Source organism: Epargyreus clarus, unplaced genomic scaffold (genome assembly GCF_041222505.1).
Source record: "Epargyreus clarus isolate Ecla_fem2 unplaced genomic scaffold, WU_Ecla_fem_2.2 ptg000032l, whole genome shotgun sequence".
Lineage (NCBI taxonomy): Eukaryota > Metazoa > Arthropoda > Insecta > Lepidoptera > Hesperiidae > Epargyreus > Epargyreus clarus.
In genome coordinates, this window is record NW_027332237.1 from 2,637,827 (window position 1) to 2,652,544 (window position 14,718).

Genomic DNA, 14,718 nt, shown 5'->3' on the forward strand with positions numbered 1-14,718 from the left:
TGAACTTTAGAGTTCTGGAATTTTACTCATAGGTTCTTTATATAGCGTAAATGAGCACTATGAGGATAAAATAGGATAATATTGTTTGAACATCTCTTGATTTTGAAGCAGATACCTACTATGAAACTTTGTATTTGGCTTTCTGGATAAAAATAATAAAACGCCTATTTCACAGTTTTTGGAAATTCTACTTCAGCTTTTATAGTGCAGTCGGGTTTTTTGATTTTTTAATTAATTACTTGTTGATAGTTAAATTTGCCAATGTGTTACGCCTATATTGATGGTCTAACTAGCCAATGTGTTACAGTAGTCAGCTAGTGTGCTGAGTCCATGTCTCCCAGCAACCCTCACGTTGTGTGCGGCCACAGCTGGGTTGACGTGGGCGTTGTGTAGCTCTGACACTTGTGTTGAACACGCCGCGGCCGGATCCCCAGAACTGGTTAGGGAGCGTAGCCTGCGAACAAAATAATATAATAATTTATTATTTATGAATCCCCCATTGTTCGAATCTGCCGACACCACCCCACGTCTATGTCTACCTAATAACAGTAGTGTTAAGCGTTGCTGTGTTCTGGTTTGAAGGGAATCAGCCCCGAAGTGTTCCAGCTTGTTTCTCAGGGGTAGCCTTCAGGGAGCAATATCTAATCCTATCTGGGGTTGATAACTTAGTCCATGGGTGGCAGTAGCCACTTACCATCAGATGGACAGCATGCTTGTCTGCTACTCCTATCTAAATATATATAACTCAAAGGTAACAAAAGGACTGACTGACATAGTGATCTATCAACGAACAGCCCAAACCACTGGACGGATCGGGCTGAAATTTGACATGTAGGTAGATGTTATGACGTAGGCATCCGGTAAAAAACATTTAGATCAATTCTACCCCCAAGGGGATAAAATAGAGGATGAAAATATTACTTCGTAACGCGAGCGAAGCCGCGGGCAAAAGCTCGTATCACATATAAAAAAAATATTAAACTAAAGTTTTCTGACTAACTCTCATATTGTGTTTTGTGGGTATTGTCAATAATATATTAAGGATCTTGTACACTCACCAGAACTCATTCCCAGGATGCGCATTACCATCCCAAGGATACGTCATCACTAGCAATTTGCCTTCGTGCTCTCCCTGTAACTTCGCGGAAGGCTCCCGTTTCTCCAATTGAACGTTTATACCACCTGAGATCAAATAAAAACAAGAAATAAAAAAAATGTTTTAATAATTAGCCAATTTAAAAAATAATATAATTGACCAAATGTAACTCGCCAAAGGGTTCCGTACCACCAAATTTTCAATTATTTTTTTATTTTTAGTATTTGTTATTACAGCAGCCTTAAAGTAGATGCGTTTTGAAAATTTGAACTGTCTAACTGTTACTGTTATTTGATAATGCGAAAAACACCACAAAATAGCGATTACTTGTCCTTACAAGTCTTTACAAGTCTCCCCTTGGAGACCCCTTTTAATATTAAACTTTTCTTTAGTTTTAGTATTTATTTGTTATAGGGGCCACCATTATACATATTCTGTGCAACGTGCAACATTCCACCAGATGATTGGGTTAATGTGGCTAAGCGTAGAAGAATGGCGCCGTGCGGTACAAAGGGGTGTGGAGACCTTTGAAAAAACTCGCATAAAAAATCTTGAAGATAAACGCCAGAAAAGAAAGACGCAACCGAGATCAACATATGTTTATACATATAACAGCTCTGGCCAGCTCTATTGTGAACAGTGTAATAGAGTTTTCAAAAACAAATTTGGCTTTGCAAGTCATCTTCGAGCACATGCTCGAGCAAACACATAGCAGGGGTCGCCGTCATCGGACACGATGAGGAGGACATCATCATCATCAACATCATCATCACATATTCTGTGATAATTTAATGTTTATATATAACAGTTCAAGACAGACCCTGTGACAGACGGACAGATAGAGGCTTTGTAATAGATCCGTTTTTACTCTCTGAGTACGGAATCCTAAAAATTGTCATAAAAACAAATAGACCGATAACTCAAAAATATAGCCCGAGTAATTCCCACAATTTAGTTCTTACCACACCCTTCAAACCAGAACATCATCATCATCATCAACAACCCATTATCGTCCCACTGCTGGGCACGGGTCTCCTGTCATAATGAGAAGGATTAGGCCATAGTCCACCGCGCTGGACAAGTGCGTATTGGTAGACTTCACATACCTTTGAGATTTTTTTTTTAATAAATCTCGCAGGTATGTAGGTTTTACTCACGATGTTTTCTTTCACCGTTTAAGCAAGTGATAATTAGTTTCTACTACGCACATAATTTTGAAAAATCAGAGGTACGTGCCTGGGATTTGAACCTCGGACCCCTCGATCGAGAGGCCGAGTTTCTTAACCACTAGGCTATCACTGCTTTGTTATATATACCAGTATATTTGTTATAAACCAGAACACAGCAGCTTAATGCTGCTGTTATGATGCAGAAATAGGTGTGGTGGTGCCGCCGGAGTCGTTTGTTCTAAACACTGTTTTAGCTCCAACAAATTTGAATAATAAAATCATTACACAGTTACAAGGAAAAATAGTGAATAAAATTCCTTACCTCTAGGATGTCGTTTGCTCTCAAAGAATATTTTCTTCTCTGATTTCTTCTGTTGGTTTGCAAATAAGGCTGAAATAAATTGAAATTGTATTTATATTAAATTTTATTTAGTCTTCATACAAAAATAAGTGTCAATAAATAACAAAAAAAAACTACTTTTACATATTTAAGAAACCTACAAATATAGCTATTGGCTATATGTTATAAAATTTACTGAAAGCCTTAATACATAATAGCTTGTGTATATGCAAAATTTTGAGAAAACATCGATAGCGTGATTCAGGGTAATTGTGGCGCCATCTCTTGACGAGTTGTTGAAAGTCGCTACAATGTTCATAATATATGTATGAAATAAAGTAACTTCGTGTTTTCACCCATATACAAAACATATTTCATTTCATTTTGTTTGCGGGTATTCCTAATTCGTGTAATATATAAAAAGCCTAAGTTCGTTCATATAACATCAGTTAACTACCACTGAAAGTCCCGCCAAAATAGGTCCTGCGGCAATTTCGGAGATTAGCCGGAATAAACAAACAGATGGACATTTTTTTTAATATTTTTTTGTTATAAGTACCGTATACAATTAATAAAAAGCTGTTATTTTTATATTCTAGATATACATTTCAATTTATTTTTGATGTGAAACATCTATAGCCGCACGTAAAACCGATTTCTGGCGTGACGACGCATGCCGTGGCGACGCGTCGCCACGCCATACGATGGTATATATATACAGTCTATATGCAGTAGTGTGTACGGTGTGGCGACGTCGCCACGCTATACGATGGTATATATATACAGTCTATATGCAGTAGTGTGTACGGTGTGGCGACGTCGCCACGCTATACGATGGTATATATATACAGTCTATATGCAGTAGTGTGTACGGTGTGGCGACGCGTCGTCACGCTATACGATGGTATATACAGGGTGAATTTTTAAAACGGGCCTTCAGGGCCAAATCCGAAACTATAAGGATTAGCGAAAAATGCTGAAAGGAGTTACGAGGCCGATTTTGATAAAAACTAAAACTGCATCATTACTTTTTTTAAATTACTTTTTCCCTAGCCGGGAATCGAACGAGTTCATTTTGAAAAAAAATACACCCTCTATATTATTCCACTATCTGATAGTGTTGCTTATAAGGATCAAAATCTGGGAAGTAATGATAAATGACAAACTAAAGGAAAAGCCTCAATTTTAAGAAAATACATATTTCTTTATATTAATTTGGCAGTTAAGTTCCCGTCATTCATCAATTTAATCATTTCGCGTATTAACAATTTTTTGGCTCAATGTTTCAAATCATTCGAAATGAACGTTTTGTTCTTCAAGAATTTATATTTTTATGTCAGACTTAGTTAAGGTTACTTTTAGGACCATTATAATAGATTTAACTTGCTATGGGCGGAGTTTCGTTTAATACGTATGTAAAATTGACAATTTGCGAGAATGTCTTTTTCGAGTCAAATCCGAGTGAGAGTATAGACATAGAGATATAGAAAATCATATTTACTGTTGAAACGTAGTTATAAACAACAAACAATAACAATTTACTATTTAATCACTTATCTATTTTTATTAAAAAATAAATCCTAAAACGGGGGTAATTTACTTGCCAAACTATTACTTTCTCATACTAAGCCGTATGTCACGGTTATAACATCGAATAATTAGTTGATTAACCAACAAATTCTTCAATGGTATGACTTACGTATGTTTCTAAAGAATTACACATAAATCATTTGTTATGTATAATCCTTAAGGATTAGTATGGCAATGTATGGAAAAATATGTATTTTCTTAAAAAAATCCTTTTCCTTTAATTTGTCACATAACATTACTTCCCAGAATTTGATCCTTATAAGCGACACTATTAGATGGTGGAATAATATAGAGGTTGTATTTTTTTTCAAAATGAACTCGTTCGATTCCCGGCTAGGGAAAAAGATATTTTAAAAAACTAATGATGCAGTTTTAGTTTTTATCAAAATCGGCCTCGTAACTCCTTTCAGCATTTTTCGCTAATCCTTATAGTTTCGGATTTGGCCCTGAAGGCCCGTTTTAAAAATTCACCCTGTATATACAGTCTATATGCAGTAGTGTGTACGGTGTGGCGACGTCGCCACGCCATACGATGGTATATATATACAGTCTATATGCAGTAGTGTGTACGGTGTGGCGACGTCGCCACGCTATACGATGGTATATATATACAGTCTATATGCAGTAGTGTGTACGGTGTGGCGACGCGTCGTCACGCTATACGATGGTATATATATACAGTCTATATGCAGTAGTGTGTACGGTGTGGCGACGCGTCGCCATGCGCAATCGACTGTGCGAATTAAGTAGTCACGATTTGAAATAAATTCGTAAATTTTTGTATTTAATGGAAATAAATGTTTATTCAATAAATAGTCATCGTTATCTGGAAAAAAATCGTAATATTTTATTTTATCATTATGACATATTTAGTTCCTATCACAATATGTTCTTTTCTGCATATTACTTTTACAAAATAATGTCGATGTTTCACATCTGCCAGGCGTCCCGTGACGGCTCACATTTTTTTTTTTCATATATAGACTACAACTCACCCGAAATACTTTTACTCGGTTCAATGTACGCAAAATTGATATCAGAGACATGATTCAAGAGGTCCTTCTTCAGAAAGGCTCGTATCCGCTCCAAAAAGCTTAGGATGTACACGTCGTTTTGATGTGAGGAGATTCTCCATACACCTAAACCTGAAACCAAATGAATCCAAGCTTAGAGTCGAGGAAATAGTCTTCAACCCTCGTGGTAGAGTGGTCTGACGCGTAGACGGTTTCTGGTTCGATCCCTGGCCAGGCAGATATCTAAATATTTTTATAATACAGGAGTAGTTTTATGCGCTGCTGTGTTCTGGTTTGAAGGGTGTGGTGAAAGACACATTTTTTTATAATATAGGAGTAGCAGACGAGCATGCAGTCCACCTGATGGTAAATGGCTACTGCCGCCCATGGACATCTGTAATCAACCCCAGATAGGATTAGATATTCCTATCTGAGGTCGGCCACAGATGTGCCGCTACTCTTGAGGACTAAGGGCTCGAACACAAAACTGCGATGCGACGCGATGCGAATTCGCAACGCAGAAAATTGCGATGCGAATTGCTGCGATGCGATATCGTGCGGCGTAGCGTCTCTCAGGGTGACCAACAACAACCACTGTGCGATGCGAATTAATTCGCAGGTTCTTGCGATGCGTCGAGGGAGCTCGCAGATTTTTGCGATGCGACGTCGCATCGCAGTTTTGTGTACGAACCCTAAGCTGGAACGCCTCGGATAAATATGTCTCCCTTCAAAACGGAACACAGCAGCGCCTAACACTGCTGTTATAACAGAAATAGGTGTGACGGTGGTGCCGCGGGAGTCGAACCACAAAGTGTTCGTTAGAAGTATTTAGTTATTTCAATACTTACTTAAGTATAGTCCGCGCCAAGCTTCTAGTCCGCTCTGAAGTTGTTGCGCGAGGTGTAGTCAGAGATCCAATGCGGTCGAACACAACCACAAGCACATAATCTTCGTCCCGTTGATATCTACAATTTACTGTTGCGAAACGACTCGTTTCTATATTCAGAGTGGACTAGCAGTTCGACGCGGACTCTACTTAGTAACTACTAAGTAAAAAGGTCCCTTACCACAGAGTGGTCTCAACGATTATCGTGAGTCTCTTGTAATACACCTCGTTATCAAAGATCTATTAAGTACTTAGTAGATAAAATGATATCTCACCACATCCAATAATATTGATAAACGCATCCTTCCCCCTCTCCTTAGCTCTCGCCTCAGCCTCCAACAGAGTGGTCTCAACGATTATCGTGAGTCTCTTGTAGTAGACCTCGTTATCAAAGATCTCGTTATCGGTAGACGTATTTAGTTATTTAAATACTTAATTAAGTATAGTCCGCGCCAAACTTCTAGTCCGCTCTGAAGTTGTTGCGCGTAGGTGTAGTCAGAGAGCCATTGTGGTCGAACATAAGCACAAGCACATAATCTTCGTCCCGCTGATATCTAATTTACTGTTGCGACGCGACTCGTTTCTATATTCAGAGCGGACTAGAAGTTTGGCGCGGACTGTAGTAGTTAAAAAGGCACCTTACCACATCCAATAATATTAATAAACGCATCCTTCCCCCTCTCCTTAGCTCTCGCCTCGGCCTCCAACAGAGTTGTCTCGACGATTATCGTGAGTCTCTTGTAGTAGACCTCGTTATCAAAGATCTCGTTATCGGTAGATCTGATGAGCTTCACATATCTATCCGTGTATCGTTTCTCTTCGCTCTTGTCTTGGATGTCTACGTAGGAAGTCAGTTCTTCGTAGGTGTAGCTGTGTACCTGCAATATTATATTTAATTATAGGATGTGTATTAACACACCACTTTGTTAAGCAAAATGCAAATTTTTGTACATATTTTTCAAATACGGCCACACTTTAGGAATATTCCTGTATTGTGGTAGCCAGAGACACACAAAAACAAATACACCAAAACTCAGACCCAGTATAGAAATCAAAGTTCTTCATAAATATATAAAAACACTTCTTATATGTGGACGAACATGCAGTCCACCTGATTGTAAGTGGCTACTGCCGTACATGGACATATGTAGTCGACCCTCATAGATAAGTATAGATATCTCGCCCCCTTGTAATTGGAGGAAGCTATTAAATGGCTTAAATAGCTGACAAATATGTCAGCCGTTTAATGACTGTCATGGTGTAATTTACGCGGAACAATACCGACATGCGCAGTTAAGTGGTACAAAAACACGAAATCGAAAAAAGTGCGGAGAAATATCGTTTCATTTGTAAATGATCTAAAAACTATATTTTTTTACATATTTTTCAAACACAAAAATGGATGACGGTGACAATTTCAATTGTCAAAACTGGTTACATTTTCTTGTTAGGAGTGAGTAATCATTACTAATCTATGTCAACTCCAGATAAGATTACGGTCCTATTTGAGATCGACCACAAATATGTTGCTAACGCTGAGGACTAAGTTGGATTGCCCGGAAAAGTAAGTCTTTTTCACCACACCCTTCAAACCAGAACACAGCAGCGCTTAACACTGCTGTTATTAAACGGAAATAGCTATGCTGCTACCGCCAGAGTCGAACCACAGAACGTTCTATCACCTTCAAATATCACCTAAAAAATTGAAGCATTAAATGAAGACTCACCTGATAGAACTCCGACCAAATCTGCCTCCACATGTGCCTAGCGGACTGATTATTCCTTACATAAGTAGTTTTCAACACATTCAGACAAGTCGTCGGTGTCACTTCCTCACCATAACCATTCTCTAAGCAATTCTGCTGCTCGGTTATGACAATATCTTCATAGTCCATCCGTCCTTTGCGTTTAAACCGCGGACCGATAAGACCTTGAACAAATACGCATCATATATATCATTGAAGTTGCTAAGATTCCCGTTATGTCAAGAGAGTGTACCATAAGGATTGGGGCCTCTAGTGAATTTTGTACGGAAGGGGCCCCCGATCCTATTTCTCATACGACATACATGGTCGTTTAAAATGAGAAAACTTAACATTTTACGAAATAAAGATAAATAGTATTATTTTCTAAAAAAATATAATATTTCACACTAATTTCTATACAGTACACTTTGTTCTTTATATGTCTTGTAACATAAATATAATCCATTTGTATTTCTTTCTTAGTACATGTTTATTATTGAACGTATAAATACCGTCCTATTTATTTTCTGCTTTACCCAAAGGTTGACTGGTAAAGAATGCTTCTAGCATTAAGTCCGCCTTTTGTACCGATTTTTATGGTATAATAAAGTATAAATAAATAAATAAATAAATATATCTGGGAGTCGAAAGTATAATGTAACTGTATTGTACGTTTGTGTTTTTTATATCATAGAAGTAGAAGACTTGCATACTGATGGTTAGTGGCTACTGCCGCCCATGAACATCTGTAATCAACGTCAGATACGATTAGTACCTCAGGGTCGTCCACAGATGCGCCACTACCCCTGAGTGAGTGTGTGTGTGTGTGTTTGCATGTGTGTGTGTGTTAGCTCGTGTGTGTGTGTGTTTGCGTGTGCGTGTGTGTATGTGTGTGCGTGTATGCTTGCATGTGTGTGTGTGTGTTAGCATGTGTGTGTGAGTGTCTGCGTGTGCGGGTGTGTATGTGTGTGCGTGTATGCTTGCAAATGTGTGTGTGTTAGCATGTGTGTGAGTGCGCGCGCGCGTGTGCGTATGTGTGTGCGTGTATTAGCATGTATATGTGTGAGTGTTTGCGTGTGCGTGTGTGTGTATGTGAGTGTGTATTTATTCATATGTCTTCAATTACATCTGCCAACTCACCAATGATAACAGCATCCTCCTCAGCAACGTCCTCTCTGACCACACCAGCGTTTTGCCTCGTCCCATCATTAATACACTCTGTATACCCACTGACGTACACCATAGCGGATAGCTTCATCTCGTCGTAGCTGAGACAGTTCTCTAGTGGCAATGGGGCTTTTTGTTGGATTGTACCCACTGACTCCCAGCCTTCTTCACTGGAAATTCATTTATTATACTTATTTTAATAATCCCTTGTTTAATGGACTGACTGTGAGGCTGTGAGTGAAAAGCTTAACTTTTTTTTTATATTTATATCCAACGATAAGGCAGACGGGCTACCTGGTGGAAAGCAGTTACCGTCGCCTATGGACATTTGCAACATCAGAGGAGCCAATGCATCGCCAGCTTTGAATGAGACCTCTTTTTGCACCCCTCTTGAAGAGCCCCATGTCATAGCACTCAGGGTATACATGAGTAAGCTCTTTCCACATTTTGCACTTACAAAACAAATGTTATATAAAAAACTATGTATTTAAAAATTCCGATGCAAGTACGGACGCACGCACACATACATACATACATGCAAGTACAAACACACAAGCATAATTAGTGCCTGTTTTGTACTGTTAGCGTGTATATCAATATAAGCTATAGATTTTGTAAGAAAAATATAAATAAACCAGTAGGTCTTTTATGGGTCTAATTTCTGTACAGACAAAATCATAAATTATGTAGAATCTATTTTTTTACAACATTGAATTATACTTATATATAAGTTGATCTGTAATTGTTATTAACATTGTGCAATTGAATTACAATTTATTTCATTTAAAGGTAAATTACCTCTGAATACTCTAAAAAAAGGCTGAAACATTGTAAATATGAAAAAAAAATAAAAGAAGAAATATAAACAACTTTAATGTTAATTATCATCAACACATTACTGTCCCGCTGCTGGGCACGGGTCTCCTCTCAGAATGAGAAGGATTAGGCCATAGTCCACCGCGCTGGCCAAGTGCGTATTGGTAGACTTCACATACCTTTAAGATTTTTTATAAATCTCTCAGGTATGCAGGTTTCCTCACGATGTTTTCCTTCACCGTTTAAGCAAGTGATAATTAATTTCTAATACGCACATAAATTTGAAAATCAGAGGTGCCTGGGATTTGAACCTCGGACCCCTCGATCGAGAGGCCGCGTTTCTTAACCACTAGGCTATCACTGCTCTTCATATCAATGTTAATTAAATTACAATAAACTCACCCCGTCTCCCCTGATAACAGCTTGTATTTATCTTTGGGGCCTAAAAAGGCGACCGCACGCTTCTGCAGTATTCTGTCGATGAGTTCTGTCACTGTCATGTCTTTGTAGAACGTCTTCTCGATTGGTGAACCAAATTCCCTGTAATTATTAATAGTGCAGTATTAGTAGTATACCTACATATGTATGTGGTTTATTTATACGAAAATAGCTTACCCGGCAAACCTTGTGTTTAATATAAATAAAAAAAAAATTAAGGGTGAACAATCACCCTTTTCACTTAGGGGTATGAAAAATAGATAGTAGCCGATTCTCAGACCTACTAAATATGCATATAAAATTTGGTGAAAATCGGTAAAGCCTTTCGGAGGAGTAACTAACATTGTGACACGAGAATTTTATATATAAGATATATGTTTATTTCTTACGAAAAGTCTATCCTTTACAGACCTCTTTTGAATATATGATTTTAGACTAATCTCAGGTCTCAGACTATCTTTGTACAAAATTTCATTAAAATCGGTTCAGTGGTTTAAGCGTCAAGAAGGGACAAACAGACAGACAGACAGAGTTACTTTCGGATTTATAATATTAGTAAGGATACCATTTTTTATGTAAAAGGTATAAAACATGTAATCTATGAACTATAATTTTATCCATTGAAAATTGTCCAGAAAAATATTTGAATAAACTATAAATATATGATATTTCAGTATGAATATGTATAGATATTCAAGTGATAATAATTAAACATACAAAGAATACAAATAAAAATAATACTTTAATAGCAGGATATAGATAAAGTTATATCAGTACTGGTCAGCCTGCCTATTATTAATATCAAATGAAAACATGAAAAATCTAATAATACTAGCTGACCCGACAAACGTAGTGTTGCCATATGAATAAAAAAATGTGAAGAGTAAACAACCCTTATCACTTAGGGGTATGAAAAATAAATAGTAGCCGATTCTCAGACCTACTGAATGTGCATGTAAAATTTGGTGAAAATCAGTAAAGCCGTTTCGGAGGAGTAGGGTAACTAACAATGTGACACGAGAATTTTATATCTTTAGTGTTGTTGAATTACCAGTTGTTAAGTTCTTCATTAATATCTATACTCTATGATAGAGTAACACATTCAATGCCATGTCGGCAGTGTTATGGTTTAAGACATTTATTTCTCATTCGAATACAATTCATTTAACATGAGAAATACAAATAGAACTTATGTAGGTACGGTACAGAAAGTATTATAAAAGTAAGTTAATTGAAATTAATTAAAATTTAGAAAAGTCTTTTAAAATGTGGAATTTTAACGTTTTTTTTAAATAATTGGAAAGATTGAATGTCTTTTATTTCATTAGGCAGTGAATTATAAAGCTGTAATAATAAATATGTAGCTCATAACTATACCCAGGTATTACACCTACTTCTGCCGAAAAACAGTGTTAAATATGGCTGTGTTGTGGTTTGCATTTGTGTTGTAATTTAGTCCTCAAAAGTAGCAAGGCATCTACCCAAAATCGCGTAGGACTTAAATCTTATGGAGGGTTGATTACAGATATCCATGGGCAGCAGTAGCTACTTACCATCAGTTGGACTGCATATTTCTTTGCTACGTCGGTAAACACTATTTGACATACACATCTTTCTTGAGTTACCTTTTGTAGATTAGGAAGTGTGTCATCAAAAGAAGTACCCTTTCGTGTATGAGAGGGTATGTGGAAACTATATTTCGTTTCAGCTTCTCTATAGGCCTTCTCACTTTTAATTTTTCTAATCTGAAATAAATAATATACAATTTCATAAGATACTACAAAAACACTTTGTTCTTTTCTTTAACTTGTAATACTAATTAAATCAAAACTTGACGAGTCATAGAACATTTTTAACTTTTTTTACTGAACACTTTACTGTACCATTGCTGGACATTGGTTTCTTCTCAGAGAAAGATTTTTTTATTTTTTATTGGTCGTGGGATTTTTTTATTGTTATCACTCACAATATTCTTCAATAAATTCTTAACTTACTATTAATAATAATTAACTTAAATTAAAATTAATGGATTTATACCCCTTGAGCCCACAATACATAATACATAATTACAGTAGATTTACTTTATTTTACTGTATAATGTATTACAATTTTACAGTGTATTTGACTAAAAAGATACATGCCAAATTTCAGCTCAATCGGATACTGGGAAGTGGGTGAAATTTAGCTCGCAAGATTTCATTACAAACACCAGGATAGGTGAAACTAAATAAAAGCTTGGAAAAACACTGTATTTTACTTTAAGATTTACTGTATTTTCTTGCTGATCTACTGTAATTTTTCATCATTGACTAGAACTATCACAATTTTCAAATAGTTAACTTAACTATATAAGGAACAAACCTGACAGTTTCAATGGGAAACGGAACAGGGAAGGCTTTGCTCTTCTTGATGATTTCATCAACGTCATCAGATAATTCTACAGTGGGCAAGTCTGTGCACTGCTTGAGTAGCTCATTTGTCTCCTTACTCATGCTGGGGAAACACCAATCTGGCTTGCACCTGAAATTCAAAATCAGAATTCAATATCATCATCATCATCATCATCGTCAAGGGGTCTCCTCTCAAAATGAGAAGGATTAGGTCATAGTCCACCGCGCTGGCCAAGTGCGTATTGGTAGACTTCACATACATTTGAAAACATTTTTTTTAAGACTTCTCAGGCATGCAGTATTCCTCACTATGTTTTCCTTCACTGTTTAAGCAAGTGATAAATAATTTATAATACACATAACTTTGAGAAATCCGAACTTTCTTTCTCTTCTTAATTAATAATCTTTCTTTCTCTTCTTAATAATAATCTCTCTTTCTTAGTCACTAGACTACCACTGCTTTTTGTCAATATCACAAAATGTTTACTTTAAAAAACACATTGTAACACCACAGTTTTGGATGTGTGAAGCAGATCTGCATTTCGCATGAAGGGTATGGATGAGAACTGACACATTGACGCTTGAAAGGATCCTTACTAAACAACATTACGCAAAATTTAGAAGATGGTGAACAAAAACATGAATTGAAAATATTTCTATATCTTCAACAATTAAGTGAGTTTATTGATATATGTTTGTTAAAAGTTTATGTAATGTCGCTTAGTAAGGAATGCCTTTCAAGCATCAATATGAGAAGATCATCTTAGTCCTCAGAAGCAATACACTGATCAACTTATAAGAAGTCCCTATTCTATATAGAATGGGCAACAAACAATACGTTATAGGGACAACTTATAATCAGATGGTTTGCACTTTGTTTATTTTTTTTTATAACATAGGGTAGCAGATGAGCATGCAGTCCACCTGATGGTAAGTGATTACTGCTGCACATGGACATCTGTAATCAACCCCAGATAGGATTAGATATTTCTACCTGAGGTCGGCCACCCATGCACCATTACTCTTGAGGACTAAGCTGGATAAGTATGTCTCCCTTACCACACCATTCAATACAATACCAGCTAAAGGCTAAATCTAACCAACTTCGCTGAAGTTATCTTAAATCATAATCAACCCATTACAATCCCACTGCTGGGCACAGGTCTCCTATCAGAAATGGAAAGAATTAGGCCATAGTTCACTATGCTGGCTTATGGATTCACAGATTTTACATATTAGGATGTTTTAATAGATCTCAGGTGTGTAGGTTTGTCACAATATATTTATTTATCGTTATTTGATATTTAATTTCTAATCTTAAACCATGTATAGATAAATTGATGTAATGATGATAATATGAAGAGGATAAAACCTATGAGTAATATCACTTCACATAATCATAATGATGAAATAAGATGAATCATAAGTCACTGACCTACTGTAAGTTACTAGTCAATTATTTCCAAATATTTCACCATTGATGATTCAAACACCATTTTTTATACTTGATATAAGTGATTATGTTTTACAATTGCACTGATTCGAGATTAGTGTAATTGTAACACATAATCGTATGTATAGAGATAGTATTTGTAATTATTACGTGTTTATTTTGTGTAAAATATAAATTGTTTTCACTTTTCCCCGGTTAACGCCGCATACCATACATAATCGAACATAAAAACATTACGTACCACGCCATCGTTTGGAATTGCCGTAGAATGTCCATCCTCGCTGTTTTCCTCTGCAATAGAAATATTTAATAGAAAAATCCACTCAAGTTTTAATGAGCTACTACGAGTAGTTTCGCTTCAAGTGTCTTACCGAAATTATTGAATAACACTGAAAGAAAATACTAAGACAACATTCTATTCTACTCAAACAGTACTTACGTACGCACACAATCGCGTCTAAAATTGCAAATAAAACAATAAAAGGTAATTTATAACAATAATAAACTCAAAAACAACGAAATATTTCGCACCTTTTACAATTTCTTAGAATGACCGACCGAAAACCGAATGACGATTCTGCAAACGTCACTTCACGTTCACTCAATTTATATGTC

At 36.4% G+C, this 14,718-nt stretch overlaps 1 protein-coding gene across 2 annotated transcripts; it reads right to left on the reverse strand.

The window, feature by feature from the left end:
* Window positions 1-284: 284 nt before the first annotated feature.
* LOC140755237 (uncharacterized) lies at window positions 285-14,718 on the reverse strand. Of its 2 annotated transcripts, none has more exons than XM_073090469.1 (12): window positions 14,635-14,718; window positions 14,345-14,394; window positions 12,622-12,780; window positions 11,886-12,005; window positions 10,225-10,362; window positions 8,980-9,176; window positions 7,822-8,024; window positions 6,738-6,972; window positions 5,191-5,340; window positions 2,588-2,656; window positions 1,059-1,182; window positions 285-454 (listed from the first exon to the last, which is right to left on the reverse strand). In XM_073090469.1, the coding sequence occupies exons 2-12, from the start codon at window positions 14,377-14,379 to the stop codon at window positions 286-288; spliced, it is 1,599 nt and encodes a 532-aa protein (XP_072946570.1). In that variant the 5' UTR covers window positions 14,380-14,394; window positions 14,635-14,718; the 3' UTR covers window position 285. The 2 variants fall into 2 exon arrangements, with proteins under 2 accessions (XP_072946570.1, XP_072946569.1); XM_073090468.1 differs by having other exon boundaries at window positions 14,543-14,693.

Excerpts from the sequence above, each read along its gene's own strand:
- LOC140755237 (XM_073090469.1), bottom strand. The coding sequence starts at position 14,379 with ATGGACATTCTACGGCAATTCCAAACGATGGCGTG. Across the intron at positions 10,363-11,885 it reads CACTTCCTAATCTACAAAAG|GGAATTTGGTTCACCAATCG; the intron begins GTAACTCAAGAA and ends TAATAATTACAG. Across the intron at positions 5,341-6,737 it reads TATTAATATTATTGGATGTG|GTTTAGGTGTATGGAGAATC; the intron begins GTAAGGTGCCTT and ends ATTTGGTTTCAG.